The sequence below is a fragment of the Diadema antillarum genome, unplaced genomic scaffold (assembly GCF_040938485.1).
Source record: "Diadema antillarum isolate AM-2024a unplaced genomic scaffold, OU_Dant_1.0 seq00000089_RagTag, whole genome shotgun sequence".
Taxonomy (NCBI): domain Eukaryota; kingdom Metazoa; phylum Echinodermata; class Echinoidea; order Diadematoida; family Diadematidae; genus Diadema; species Diadema antillarum.
The window spans coordinates 2,159,018-2,174,572 of NW_027271179.1; the positions used below are offsets into that span (position 1 = coordinate 2,159,018).

At 39.5% G+C, this 15,555-nt stretch overlaps 1 protein-coding gene across 3 annotated transcripts; it reads right to left on the bottom strand.

Annotated features, from left to right (window-relative positions):
- Positions 1 to 1,281: 1,281 nt before the first annotated feature.
- On the bottom strand, positions 1,282 to 14,398 carry LOC139726544 (DNA-directed RNA polymerase II subunit GRINL1A-like). Of its 3 annotated transcripts, none has more exons than XM_071637527.1 (6): positions 14,335 to 14,398; positions 8,974 to 9,147; positions 7,672 to 8,227; positions 6,997 to 7,085; positions 5,485 to 5,626; positions 1,282 to 2,600 (listed from the first exon to the last, which is right to left on the bottom strand). In XM_071637527.1, exons 2-5 carry the CDS (start codon positions 9,084 to 9,086, stop codon positions 5,530 to 5,532), a joined length of 855 nt encoding a protein of 284 aa, XP_071493628.1. In that variant the 5' UTR covers positions 9,087 to 9,147; positions 14,335 to 14,398; the 3' UTR covers positions 1,282 to 2,600; positions 5,485 to 5,529. The 3 variants fall into 3 exon arrangements, with proteins under 3 accessions (XP_071493628.1, XP_071493629.1, XP_071493630.1); XM_071637528.1 differs by lacking the exon at positions 14,335 to 14,398 and adding an exon at positions 13,961 to 14,073; XM_071637529.1 differs by lacking the exon at positions 14,335 to 14,398 and having other exon boundaries at positions 8,974 to 9,383.
- Positions 14,399 to 15,555: the final 1,157 nt, after the last annotated feature.

The window sequence follows — 15,555 nt, forward strand, 5'->3', positions numbered from 1 at the left end:
TATGTACTCGTGGGAAGACCAAATTGGCAAATCGGTGGGATGATGTGTATGATAAGTTATCTGTAATGGGTGACTCCCCAGTATACCACATCCCCTAAAACCAACCATGAGGCAAAGTCCCAGGCCAAAATAAACACAGTTTCATCACAATCGACCTGAATCCAATAGTCACTATATGGACAGTGATAATTATGATGAATCCATGCTCATACCAATCCATATCACTCTCAATAATGATAAACTTGGATCAAGTTACTGAGTATTGTTTATGTCTATTCACACAAGATATAATATGTGAACAGGAAGTCAGAAATGCCCTTAGCATGGTCCTTTGTAAATAATTAATGTATGCATTGTGTTTTAAGCAATGATGAAAGGTTACTACAGTGTACAGTGCACTCCCAACCAATCATAACAAACACCATTCTAAAGTAATTTCGTTATGAAGTAAATTAAGGTCCCAAAATTAATATCTATGGAACTATGTATGCTTCCTTTGTGACATGAAGTTAAAGAAGAACAGTTGAAACAGTATGCAGAATAACTGGTTGGAAACAGAAAACATACTCCAGATCCTTTGATTAACCTGAAAAAGACTGGATACTGGAAAAAAAGAGTTAAATTTTGGCCATCCATAAGTGATTTTGAGATAGCAGAGTGGCTTGTGAGAGAGGCCCTCTGCCCAGTCAACCAAGACCAAAAACACTGGAAGACAAGAGTTGGACCACTCTCAGGTTATAAAGAAGGAAATGCCAATCTTCATATCACACAAGTCAGTCATGTTCAGCTGACTGTTCAAATCACAAGCAAGCTGCATGCAAATGCCTATTGCACAGCATGACTCTTCACTAGTCCTATTCACTGACCTACATAAGATGTTTTTTCTGAAAGCCAAGGCCTACCATCGAGGATTGTCTAAAATCTTACAAAGCAAAAAACCAATGAAGATCATTTGAGGTGTATAACAGTTGTATTTAGTACTCAAGGTGAATATATGTATCAATTTGATGTAAGAATAATGAAAAGAAGCAGTTTGGATGCGAGTTAAATGTCAATTAAATAGGGTATTTATGGATTTATTAAGTTGTATTGCACAGATGCTACATAATTAAGAGGTTGGTCTGATACACATGTATCAATACAAACTGATTATTATTATTATTATTTTTTGATAAATATGAATGTGGCAGAGTGAAGTTTAAAAGAGAAGGTAGGAATGACAATTACTTTCCTTTCTGATAATGTGAAATAAACTTCATTAGCTTCAGGAATGAGCTGGGCTCATGACGTGCTATTCAGCATGCAGCACTCACCACCTGTCATTCAGCAGACATCACTTAGCATACGTCATTGACCGAGTGTCACTCGTCACGTATCATTCTCCACTCATCATTGTTCGTTATCATTTGGCATCGTTTGGCATTGTTCAACGCTCGTCGAATTTTGCATCAACTCTAGGCCCTGCCACCTCATATGCCATTCTCGTGCTACACGTGTGACGTGTCTGTCGTCCATGCGCACAACTCAGGAACACCTCCATGTTAGCATCATGAGAGCAGACTAAGGACTGATGATTGGTAGCTCTGCTTGTCATCTGTAACCCCTTCTCAGGTGCTACATTACCATTAGATCTTATGTTTATAATTATGTCTGCCAAGATGTTGAAATAGTATATTTTGTGCAGCGGCATTATTACCACCTTGTATATGTGATGTATTGATTTGTTCATTTATGTACTAATTGATTTTTCACTTTATTTCTACGAGCCGGAAAGTACCGAACTTTGTTCTGAATAAAAAGTTTATTTCATGGTATACACTGTGTAGTGCCATTGTTCTTTGCAGTACATGTATCACCATATTACTATTAATGGGAGTTATTCTATTGTCAGCCAGGTTACTCAGGGCCAAGAGCTGATGTATGCGTCCGCTGGTGTCCACTTCCTCTTTGAAACTAAATTCATTTAAATCATTCCACGCCCAAGCATTAAGTCCATAGATGCATCAACTAAGCCATTCTCACGCATACCAAGTAACAACTGCGAAAAGGATTGTCAGAAGCCTCCTTCTAGTATATCAAAAGGTGGGGGTGTTTATGTTTAAACATATTACATACACATAATCAGTTAACCCCCAAATCCTTCTATTGCATATGAAATAGATTATGAAAGATCTCCCACTCCACCCCAAACAGTTTGATGCTACACGCAATAAATCTCAGGCCCAGATGGAATCCATAAAGCCCTTCTAAAGCAGTCTGCTGGCAATAAATAGTGTGATGGACAGAATGTCTGGACTTTTCTCCTTTCCTTCAGCCATCCATCACAGGATGTGTGCTCTACATACATGAAATACCATACCGAAATGAGGGATCCAAATATAACTCCAGTCTGACAGTTCGCAGCATGCCCTTTGTCTTCTGCTCTCGTATGCATATATATGTCATTGATGGTAGTTGTCCAGACATTACAATCTGAAGTACAAGATGCAATCTGTTGTCGACCTGTCCACGTGATCATCTGCTTATGACACCTCATAGGAACCATCACTGTGTTTTCTTTGACATAGTGTATCCTACTCTGCTGCTTCATGTAGCACAAGCTGTGAATGACAATGACAGAGAAATATGAACAGAATGACAACTGTTGATTTTTTTTTCCAAACATAAAAAGAATTCAAAGATAAAACTGTAGCATGATTACCAGTTTCAATATCATTCATTGTGTACATGTACACATTGTCTACAAGCTAGTATGATACTTTGATGACCAAGATGTGATACAGTCTACAAAAATTGATTGGTAAGCTCTTTGATGCCTTCAGGGTCCCATTTCCCAAAAAAAGAAAGAAAAAAGAAAAGATATTAGGATAGGAACTCTTACTAAAGTAGCAACTTCCTGTAGCAACAGCCAATCAGGAAGCAGAATTTTTGACACTACCATGACAATTGTCACTGCAGCAAGAGTTGCTATCATATCAACTTTTTCTGAAATAGAGCCCAGGGGCCCGTTGCATAAAAGTTACAATTATGGTAACTTTGCCATCCAATGGTAGCTACCATGGCAACAATACTCAACAGCCAATCACAATCAAGAATTCCATGGAAGTTACCATTGGATGGCAAAGTTACCATAATAGTAACTTTTATGCAACGGGTCCCAGATTGTCTCATAAATGAACATCATTATCAAGAAATCTAATTCTTGAACAGGTTGATACACCCAGCTGAAGTACTCTGCGTCATCGCATGTAGCTTGAATTACCAGCAACTACTAGTAAAAGGAGGAATAACAAAAGTGAATTCTGTGTCCAGATACATCAGCCTCATTTAGCACCAGAAATATGGCTAACATCCTTGACAAGATATTGCTTTATAAACAAAACACAAATACATGAATCTCTTCCATTTACCTTGATCAACACATTGGCCCGAATTCACGAAGGTGGTACAAATGAAACCATGCATACTTGCCAACTAATAAGATTTTATTAGATTCAGTAAGATTTTTGACATTAAAAATAGCAAAATAAGATATTCTGTCAGAGAAATAAGATTTAAAACTATATATATCGCTACGGCGACTGATATGCCTCCGCCATAATGCATGGTTCTCCTAATAGGTCTATAGTACAATGTCTTGACAATGTGTGATGACAGTTTCACACAATTGGCAAAATATTAAAATGACAGGTTTGCCACAAATGTGCTGAATGTTCACTTTCCTAGAACTAGGTTCAATTGGATGAATGATTAAAATGTCAGAGTGCAGGTATTTGGGGAACTGATGATTTTTACTTGACTTTTGACCCTTTTATAAGTTTATGCATTGAGTAACTTTTAAGGTATTGAGAAAAAGTATAATTTCAGTATCAAATGGGAAAATAGCATTATCTAAACCTGGCCTTTGACCTTTGACCTCACAGTTTCACACAATTGGCAAAATATTAAAATGACAGGTTTGCCACAAATGTGCTGAATGTTCACTTTCCTAGAACTAGGTTCAATTGGATGAATGATTAAAATGTCAGAGTGCAGGTATTTGGGGAACTGATGATTTTTACTTGACTTTTGACCCTTTTATAAGTTTATGCATTGAGTAACTTTTAAGGTATTGAGAAAAAGTATAATTTCAGTATCAAATGGGAAAATAGCATTATCTAAACCTGGCCTTTGACCTTTGACCTCACAGTTCCAAAGAGAATCACTGTTAGGTTGAACATGCATAAATATGTAAGTTTCATGATGATACCTTGATATACTTTTGAGATAAGGAGGAAAAAGTGCAATTCAGCACTTTCACTTGACCTTTGACCTTTTGACCTTTGACCTTTTGGCAAGAAACTTCCCACAGAATATATATTGGGTAATACATGCATACATCAAGTTTAAAAAAAAAAAAACAAACCCTTCAGGCATTGCATAAATATAAGGAAAGTAGTGATATTTTGAGGAGTTGACCTTCACCTTTGACCCCCTGACCTTTGAACCATGACCCCCAACTTCCCTAGATAATCACTGCCCATTGGAACAAGCATATATGCTAAGTTCCATGAAGATACCTTGAACCCTTTGCGAGATATGGAGAAAAACATGAATTTTCAACCTTTTTTTTTCACAAAATAACCTTTGACCTTTGACCTTTGACCCCATGACCCTAAAATCCAAACAAAGTATTATCCCCCCAGGATATACCCTCATACCAAGTTTGATGTAAAACCACCACACGGTTCTTGAGATATCGACAAAAACAAAACGGGACGGACGGACGGACGGACGGACGACCTGAAAACATAATGCCTCCGGCCACTTCGTTGGCGGAGGCATAAAAATATTTAGATATACCTTTCATGTGTATTTTCTGAATATTTGACTGAAAGTAAGATTTTTAACTTCAGTTTGCATATAAAATAAGATTTTTGCAATCCACAAGTAAGATATTTCATCTTGAAATGTTGGCAGGTATGAACCATGGTATAAACCATGAACAAAAACCATAAAGTGCCAAGTGTTGCACAGAATATTTTATTACGAAATTGGTCATTTTGTCGACAACGTGACCGTTTCACTAACGAAATTATCATCTTGTGGACAAAATGTTTATTTAGTTACAAAATGTTGCCATTTCATTACAAAATAATCATTTCATCGACGAAATGACTGATTTTGTAACGAAATATTCCATGCGACACTTCCGCGCTCCGTGGTTTTTGTCCATGGTTCAAACCGTGGTTTCATTTGTACCACCTTCGTGAATTCGGGCCATTATGTCCAAGGAACTCAACAAATTATAACTCCAGCCACAGAAATTTGTCTGATGATATGATGTACAACTATATAATATTATAATGTCATGCATCCAATGTCTACTATAAGCAAGATACATCTCCCAATGTTCCATGATGATAATGCTTGGTTTGCAATGACTACATACAGTAGAGAAGATTCAGTGCACTGCAATCAATTCTTGACATGATTTCCACTTACTTCTGCTGCTGTCCAACTCAAAAAGAACAGTGTTTACATTTCTCATCAACTGTCATCCTTCTCTGAATCATTCTCCTCTTCATCTTCCACACTGTCTTCTGAGGACTCCCCTGACATGTCATTGGTGTCTTGGCTCCGGTAACTATGGACAGACATTACAAGAAATAAACGTAGCACTACTTAGTATTCAGTGCATAGATGTATACAAGACTTTGGCACATCCACACTGCATGGTTTCAATCTTACATGTATTGTAAATTACACAAAATCAATGTGACACTTGAAGTCCATATGAAGTCAATGACAACGTTTGTAACATGGTGACTTCTTTCTAAACTTTCAACTCTTCACAGGAATGTGGCATGGATTAAAGGATATTTGGGTGGATATTTGGGGTTTCCTAATTTCCACTCAAAATTGTTGGGCATCTTGGGCTTATGATACCCAATAAGTTATGCTCAATGGTGAATCTTGTGGGGGTGCATAGCAACTTTAGATATTTCTTATTCTAACAACTCAAGTCATGCAATGCATGTGAGAAAATTAACAAGGCACAATAAACACATGAAACCATTTAAACTTTTCAGATCTAGCAATCAACATATTACAAGATACACACAACCTTTCAAGCTTGAACTGCTTGAACTAATGAGGGAAGACATAACTAGTTACATTACACAGGTAAAAATGACAGCAGTTCATGATAAACCATACACTAAATTGCTATACAAACATGCAACATCACTCAACATCATTTGATGGCACACATGCAGGGTAAAGTTACTGTAAAACTTGTCATGTGTAAAGGTGTATTTAAAATGGGTCAATCTACCCCAGTTCTGGGATACACATGAGTGGAAAAAAATGTAACTACAGCTGCTTTCAATGAGTGGCACTATGGCACCACAACAGCTGCAAATTAGTAACTGAAACCAAAGAAAGCACTCCATGTTTTTGTTTTTGTTTTTGTTTTTTTGCTTGTTTTCCTTTAGGAGTTCCGCACTGAAGAGGGTCAATGTCAATGAAGATAGCAGCTTTTGAGGGATGGACAAGTTGGCAGTTGGGAGATCATCTGTACCAAGTCTTGACATTTCCACTGATGCTATCTAATATAACATTAGTCCCTGACTAATGCTGTAAACATTCCCTCTGCTCTTTAACCTGTTGAGGGCGGGCTGATTTTGCTACAACACGCATTTCCCATAGACGCCTGCCCGAGTATACTCAGGACTACTGTAAAAGTGGAAATTTTTGCGGTGTTGAAATTTTTGCGCATTTCGCGCAACCAGAATCTAGCGCGAAAATAAAAGCACGCAAATATTTTTGCTTGCCATATGTTCCAGTAATTGATGTCTTGATTGCACGGAATTAAAAACATGTGAAACTCTTCTTACCCGACCAAGCGCGAAAAATTAGTTGCGCAAAAATATCCACTTTTACAGTAGTCTTCAACGGGTTAACAGGGGTAATACCAAGTATTTGATGTACTTTGCAAACATGAATATGCCATACCTTCCTTTCTGGATAGTAGGGATGAAATCTCCCATTGTGATATTCAGTCTCTCACTTAATCTCTCAGCAGCTTGCTTGGCAATGAGGGCCTAAGGATGAATAACATGGAGAATGACAAAAGTAGGGCAATACTGCAGGAGATATTTCAATTACAGTACATGATAATTAGGAATACTGAATAGGGAAGAACGTATCTTGAGAGATTAAAAATATTTATGAGAAAAAGTGAGATTGAATGTAATGTTTACTGCATTCATCTAATTACTAACATAGACTGTACTGCAAAATTACTGCAAAAAACTAACTATATGGTAAGCCACGGTGATTGTAATATTCTTACTCATTTGGAGGACAGTGTTTTTTGACATCACAGATGACTTACTACATGGAGATATGAGGGAAATGAAGCAAAGCTTGTAGCTGAACATGCATATCACATATTTACATTCCTATTGAAGTAGTTAATGATTCACACTGTTTCCTTTCACCTACTCTACATCATCTACTAGGTACTTCCCATCAAAGATTCAAACTTAATGTCTATTTCACTAGATAATGAATGGTTCAATCATTTGTTTTCTCTCTTTCACTGGTTTTACTCTAAAGCTTCATAATTACATGCAGCTGTTGCTCCAGAAAGGAAAAATCAAGTAATTACAGGTATGTTAAACTTACTTCGACATGCTGTTTCTGCTCTTCCAGAAGTTTGGCCGACTCCTGTAAGTCAACAACTTGTGCTTCTTGATTTCTCAGTGGACACATCCTGGCTGATGTAAAATCTGGTTCTCTGTGTTGGCTCCCAGTTCCTCCCTTTCTTGAAATCTGGTGAGCAGGGCGTGACAGGTCATCAGGAATAGAGGTTGACTTTAGGTGTCTGTGTGGTTGGAATTTTGCTTTTGGTGTTATGGACCTGCCAGCAGTTGACTCATCCATCTTTTCTCTTGGGCTCCCCAATGTCTCCTGTGATGTGTTCTGTCCATACAGAAGTCTATCACTGTCACTCTCTACCTTTGCACTGGTCTCCATAGCGGACTCGGCCACTCCATCACAGTTTTTGGCAGGTAGTTTCCTGGTGATCTCGCTGACAGAAGTATTAGCACTTTCTAGATCCATTTTTTGGAACAATTGCATTGTTTGGTCCACCTCCTCTTTCTCAGCAATTGCCTTCCTAAGCTTGACAACAAGATTTTCAACCTTTGCTCCTTTGTCTTTCAACTTACTGAGAAATGGCCTGTAAAGAAATGACATTTTAATTATGATGCATCATAGTATCTATTCATAACCATTATTACTGTATAAGCTGTAATATTTTCATGAGGGCTTAATTTTAGAATTTTGCAAATCACTGTTGTATTGCAAATTTAACAACTCTTGACAATGTTGAAATACGCTAGGGCAATAGCTCACTTAATTTGCACAATAACCTTGGTGTCAAATAGCAAAAACAACATCTCGCGAAAATGTCTGTGACCTTCTCATTTGTGAAAATATCTGCACATGAAAATGACAGCTTATACAGTAGCTCACTTAATATGTCAAGACAGGATATCCATGCAATGACAAGAAGCATTGTTGGGTTAACTTTTGGGGGAAAAACACACAAAGATTTCTCAATCATAGACAATACGACCAAAGAGAAATGAAACAAGAAAACACAATTACTGTTTTTGCATTGGAATTACCATAGCTTTATATCTGGCATAACTCACCAAAAATCACATGTAGAGAAAGTAATGCAGCTGGTGAGATATCTGGTTGAAAGCATGTACAGTGTACTTACATGTTGGATATTCCATATCAATAACAAACTGACATCAACATTTTGTTTTCTATAACAAGACAACACATACAAGGAAAATACAGTGGTCCCATCAACCACGTTACCACAGCTAACCACAGGTAATTCTCAATCATGATTATTCTAAGAACTTTAAACTGTAGAACATTTGCCGGAAACTGAAACAGGTATGAACTAACTTATTAGCCAGGAGGCCTTCTTGTCTTCGTAGAAGATCTCGAAGTTCAATCACACTCTTGTCTGCAAGATCACCAAGTTCTCCCTGCTTCTCTGGCTGCCTTCCAACATACATCTTGGAACATCAGTGTGTCACAATGCCATCTGCAAATTCAGTAGCACATCTGTTGATAAAGCTTTGACAGAGGAAAGACAGGACAGATCAAAGTTGTAAATGGCCATGTCATTGTAACTGAGACTAGTTAATACAGAATCTCATTTCAGCAAACTGCAAGTACTCCCTTGGACTACTGCCATCCGGTAAATACTTTATCTTCTCTTTTCATTCTGATTCCTAATGATAAACCCATTGGAAGTAGAGCAAAATCAGTCTCCTGGGGAAAGGGTGTAATTCATACACCAGAGGGTGACTGACCTCAGGACATGTTAAAGTATAATATCCTTAGAGGATGATTACCCGAGTAGGAGTGATGTCTGGGACATTTGCTGAATAGGTGTGTCTGAGCAACATTTTTGTCAACAAACTATAAACTGTATCATGTAGCTTTTATCTGTGAAGAGTCAGTTTAACACTGCTGTACATGAGAAATGACTGGTACTCAGTGACTTTGAGTGCAGTGTATTGCTGTCAGTGATAACCATTGCTACAAAGATTTCAAATAGCTGAAAAAAATTTCATTCAGCAAAATAAACATCCATTTGGTTTGCACAACCTCTTTCTCAGTCTCACTCTTCTACAGATGGTATTCATATCTATAGACAATATAAAGTTATGATCAGTTTCTGTCTAGTTGCAGTTAGTAGGCTGTGATGGAATAGTGGAATAGTTGGTGAGATCAGTGGACTCGCTTACAGTGTGCATGCATGAGTAGAAGTTGACGACGCAGGATAAGATAACGATCAATAAGACCGCCTCTACTGCGCAAAGTGAGAAAAGAATCCTTCTGGTAAGGAAATTAAATCCCTGCAATTTGTTTGTGAGGATTTACTTATTATACGCACAATGGAAGTGTTTCAGCCAGATTTGTCCCGATAAAGCGGTTCATGGTTCCGATAAAGCGGTGGAAATAACACATAAAAATTTTGTTGCATGAAGTTTTGTTGCACATAAGCGGGGTTCCCGCTAAAGCGGTTCCCGATTAACGGGTGAGCACTGTACTTTCATTTCCTCCGTGGCATTCTCATCCATTTGCTCTGCCAATTGGTGGTGCTTTTTGAGCGTCGAAATTGTAACCTATTTCCTCATCTCTAAGCTCTGCTGTCTTTCAGCAGACTTTCCACAGAGAAAAACAAAACAAAAACAAAAACAAATTTGCCAATGGTGATCAGATCTGTACCTGAAATGAAACAAGACTAGAGATACCAAGGCAAACTAGGAAGAAACTACACATGAAAATTTTGTGGCCCACTCTATGGGAAAGAGGGGGCTGTCCTCCCCCTCCCACTGTGAGAAGTTTCTGCATCGTTTAAGCTGTAAATTGTGTGGTCTGATGATACTTAATTTTTTTTTTCCCTTGGGGGGGGGGGGGGGGGGGGATTGTGAGGAGTGTAAACAAGCTTGCAATGTGTTTGAGCACGAGAAAGACCCAAGACTTGAATGGGAGGTGTGGGTCTCGTGCCTCACCCGTGTGAGACTTGGTAGGTCTGCATGCAAGACAACTTGATTCACTTTGACTTCATACTACAGTACTGTCATTCTATCATTCATAGGTATGAAACATAAAAGGATTATAAACAAGCTGCCCATAATTAGACCATAATGCTATCCAAAATTTGACTGCCTGCTACATATACAACCTTTTACGTGTGGACAAATTTTGGAACAGGAGTTGGAACTTTGGTGCAGGTTTTTAAAATCTTTTTGAGCATTTCGTTTTTATAGATTTTTTTTTTTAACATTTGTGTGTCTAGACTGAGGAGAATCATTATTCAGTGTGAATGTGTGATCCATAGTCAGTGACTGCAGAAGCTGAATCATTGCATTAAAAAACACCTTAAAAAATTTGTTGACTTTTCTTTCCTTGAAGACATAGATACTGTGTAACTCACTTTAGAACCATAGCGTGTGTTCGAGCGTTCAAAAAGTGAAGCAAAGCAAACTGAATGAGTACTGCACTAGACTAGGAGCATTACAGTGCTCTACAGAGAAAGCATACCTCACGAGTTATTTTTAGAGGGGGATCACACATTTTGTAGCAACAGGGAGTGCCTTCGAGCGCTCTCCTAAAGAAAACAGAAGCGTATCATACCAGAGGAGCACTCGAACACTCCCAAAGGATACCATACTGAACTATACCGGGCCAAAAGTGGACCACTTCCTGATGTGCTCCAAAAGGGTACCAAAGCCGCACCAGAAATTGGCATGTGAAGAATGCGAATAACATGCACGTAATAATGTGTCATATAGGAATGCTAAGAGTTCATTCTCTTCATTTGAGATATCTGTACGTATATCTGTCTGTAGTAGCTTTAGCACACAAGGTGAATGACCCTGTTGCTACAAAATATATGACCCCCTCTAAAAATAACTCATGAGGTACACTTTCTCCACAGAGCACTCAAAAGCTCCAAATCTGGCACAGTTTGGTTCAGTATGCTTTTCTTCGGTTCGCTTTGGTACACTTTTGAGTGGAGCATGTTATCGGGAGGTGGACTTCTGGCTCAGTTCAGTTAGGTACAGTACTGGGTAAACTTTTTACATCACAGGAGCATTTGAGCGCTCCTTTGGCACTGGTACGGCACCGGTGTGGCACCACACTTCAGTTGAGAGCACTCGAACACACCCTTCTATAGATGTACAACTACATTTATATATGTATAATCCATCACTGGCGCGAGGGGGGGGGGGGGTACTAGCTGCTGGTGGGACCTACAGCTTGTACGCCCTTACTTCCAGTAACTAGGCAGGCACTAGCACTGGAGTTTTACGCAGTATATATACATATATGGTTATTACCGGACAGCATGGTAATTCCGTATACGCACATATTTGCGTACTAACGACATTCAATAAGCGCGAGACTTCATAGACTAGCCTCACAGAGCATTCTTGTATGGACCGAAATCGCAAAAAATGTGAAATAAAAATGTAAAAACGCTAAGAAATTCACATTTCCCCTTAAATTTAGAAGAAGTTGTTGATTTTTCACAAGGTTTTATCGTGTGAACTATTCGTAATGTTCAAGTTAGACATTTTACCGTAAAATACAAAATTTGAGCCTCATTTCGACATTTGCCCATTTTTTTTTTTTTTTTTTTTTGGGGGGGGGGGGGGGGGGGTCATCCGCTCAGTGGAATGTGTATGGTGATTCATGGGTATGAATTGTGATTCTGGCACGGATAAGGTGAGAAAGATGTCGATTATTCCATTATAAATCATGTGCGGAATTATAATGCGATTTCAAACCGCGCAAAAAGACTTTTTGGAGAGGGGTAGGCACCCCTAGGCCCTAGGCCTTTAGTAAATTCATAGGCTATATAGGCCTAAAGAACATCTATTTGAAGGCTATTTTCCAAAAATCAAAGGAGATATCTAACAATTTTCATAATTTTGCCAAATTTGTAATTTTCAGGACTTTGACCTTTGCTTTGTGAAAAAACTGGTGCAAATTTGTCCGACAAATTTGTCCGACAACTTTGTCAGACAAAATGCTTCATGAAATGCTCTCCTGTAGGAGGGCTATTTAAACCGCACTGGTGACCCCAAACACGTTCAGCTCCCCTGCCGGCCTGGGCCGCGGCCGCAAAAGAGGAGAAGGGTTTTTTTTGGGGGGGGGGGGGGGGGGTGGGGAGGCATTTCATGATGCAGATTAGACAGAAAGATCCGTCTGTCCGGAGGACTCTTTTGTATTTTGCCATTAACGCTGTCCTCCGTAGACAGACGGAAGGTTGTAGTACCCATTACTGTGTGGATGTTCTTAACCACTGTCTCTATGGAAAATTGGGTGAGGTACCTCACCCTTCTCGATTGCGACTAATTCACGGCCCTAGGTCGGCTAATTTAAGCTTGAATAGTGAAATCAACTATTCAAGAATAGACTACACTCACCAGATAAATGAATAATCCAATATTTCGGTAGAATTTTCAACGCAAAACACACATCAACCAGCCCGTCGCGCCGTCACGTTCAAACTGCAGAAACATACAGTATGAATCTATTAGCCAATCACATGCAAGGTAGTTTCTACGATTTTTTTTTTACTTAAAAAGGTACCTCGCATGTGATTGGTTTACAGATTCAAAATGGCGACTTACGGCTAGCGAACGGCGATGTTGCGATATGGATAAAATTTCTGCATTATAACCGCGTTACTGTATTTCGATTGCAAAATGTGAGAAATTAACCCCAAATATTGCTGCATAATGTGTCATGTCATGTCAAACTTGTTTGAATGTAAAAAAGCTGTGTGAAATTTGGTTTATCGTAACGTTTGATCTGTGCGCGTTGCTCCACACAGGAGCTGGGATCATTGACTTCGGTCTGTATACGGAGGGGATCCGTGAAGCCAGACGCAGTCTCCGCGGAACATTCCCCGACGGACAGATACAGACCGATCTTTCGGTCAAGATGCAGATGCGCTTTAATACTGTAACTCGATAGCCTTTATCCAATAAATTTGTATGACAAATTTGCTCTTAGCCGATCAGATGCAAGGATTTTCCTCAGGGAAATCATGCACTTTACGGCCCTATATCATCGGTGCGATATTTTTGTCAGAAAATATCTATAGAAGGTCTCGCGCATATCTGACAAAACACTTCATGAGCAAGGATTGCCAGGCAGAAACAAAGTCAAGACCTAACGTTAGTCCCGCATACGTAAATCTGTGTTAGTTTAAGACTAAGCACATGCGAAACTAACTGCGACAGCCGCCACACGCAGTGTGGCGGCTGCGCCGTGCTCCCATGAAAGATATGTTGAACAAACGGGTGCCTTTGCGGCGCTATATTTCCTTAATTTTTCAACAGAAACTACTAGGAATACTTACATGGGTCGATGAAACCTAAATGACTATCATCGGCGACTGTTTGATGCATTTCATTGCTTGTGATGCACAAAATGATGTCTTATAAGCAGCTCACCGATGTTCACAGAATTCACAATCACTTGCACAAGCGCACAGAATACTTGAACTAACATATTAAGCGAAACTGCGGGGAAGCCGCCAGGACCGCGCCTGGCGGCGCGGTCTCCGGGGGCTAATGCGAAACTAGAGTAGTATCTGAGTAGGGCCACCATTTTTAAACAGTAGTTTGGTTTATGACTTGAAGACTTGGAGATAATGGGACAGAGCATACATCTGGAGGAAAACGAAGCAGAATATCAACGATACCCCCAAGAAATCTTTGAAAACGTGCATACCTGGTGCTAAAACTGTTACAGGTCAGGATCTCTCTGATGCATGCACCGCTAGCGTACGATATTCTGCACACTCGCGATCGCTCGGCCCGGCGGCCCGGCGACGCCCTCTGTTGTTCTTGTTGTGGGGGGGGGGGGGGGGGGGGGGGTTTAAATTCCTTTTCCCTGTACGATTCGTGTACCGAATATTAACGTCATGGTGCGGGTTTCTGCATCTTTTCTGGCTTATAAGCTTGTTCTCGTTTTACTTTTCACGAGGATTCCTGTAGAAGATTATAATCATGACCCGATCAGCAGCAGGGGAGCATTCTTCATGAAGCCAATCAGATGCAAGGATTTCAGTAGCTTGTAACAGTTTGTCAGAAAAATATCCGACCAAAACGCTTCATGAAATGCCCCAGGAGCACCTTTCTTTTTTTCGCTGGTCAACACTACTTCAGTTTTTTTCCGGGCTTGTTTTTGAACTCTTTATACCTGACCATATACTCAATCCGCTCGTGGTCAGACTCCGAGATATTACGACCCTCGTATCTCCAGTCCACTGTTTCGCAATTGCTCATTGTTTGTTTGTTTGTCTTTGTTTGTCTGCGTGTGTGTGTGTTTGTGTGTGTGTGCGATGTGAGGGTGTGTGTGTGTGTGTGTGTGTGTGTGTGTGTGTGTGTCGCGAACAACGTAATTTCACCGCTGATCACTCTTTGCGTTGTGGAAATAACTTTCCGCCAATCACTTTCCTTCTCTCCCCCCCCCCCCTTCCGAAAAAAGTTTCTTCGATGTCTTTCGCAACTTGTCTAACAGCATGCATTCACAAATTTAAGAATTTCACTCTTTGACAACTGAGCCCTCTTGACGCCAGCCTGGATCGACTCTTTTTTCACCAAGCCAAATCCTACGCAACCCCATGAAAGTTTGAACAACAGTTTCATACTTATTACGTCTAACAACCATTCCTAAACCACTGGTTGTTTAAACACGACTCTGTTTAACTTTTTTGTAACCGTAAAAATAAGGCCGTTTTTTAAGTTGTTTGAAAATGGTTGTATAAATGGGTTGATTGTGTCCGTGTTGTTGATATTGCAGTATACTTAGTAAATCATTGACAACAGGGATTAAGTGCCCTCCTTATCATTAAAGAGGAAATCCAATCCAAATATAAGTTAGTCTGATTAAAAAAAAGAGTAAAATTTTACGATTTCAACGGTAAAAATATGACTGAGAACGGATGAT

Excerpts from the sequence above, each read along its gene's own strand:
- LOC139726544 (XM_071637527.1), bottom strand. The coding sequence starts at position 9,086 with ATGTATGTTGGAAGGCAGCCAGAGAAGCAGGGAGAACTTGGTGATCTT. Across the intron at positions 8,228-8,973 it reads GAAGGCCTCCTGGCTAATAA|GCCATTTCTCAGTAAGTTGA; the intron begins GTTAGTTCATAC and ends ATTTCTTTACAG. Across the intron at positions 7,086-7,671 it reads AGCAGAAACAGCATGTCGAA|GCCCTCATTGCCAAGCAAGC; the intron begins GTAAGTTTAACA and ends ATTCATCCTTAG.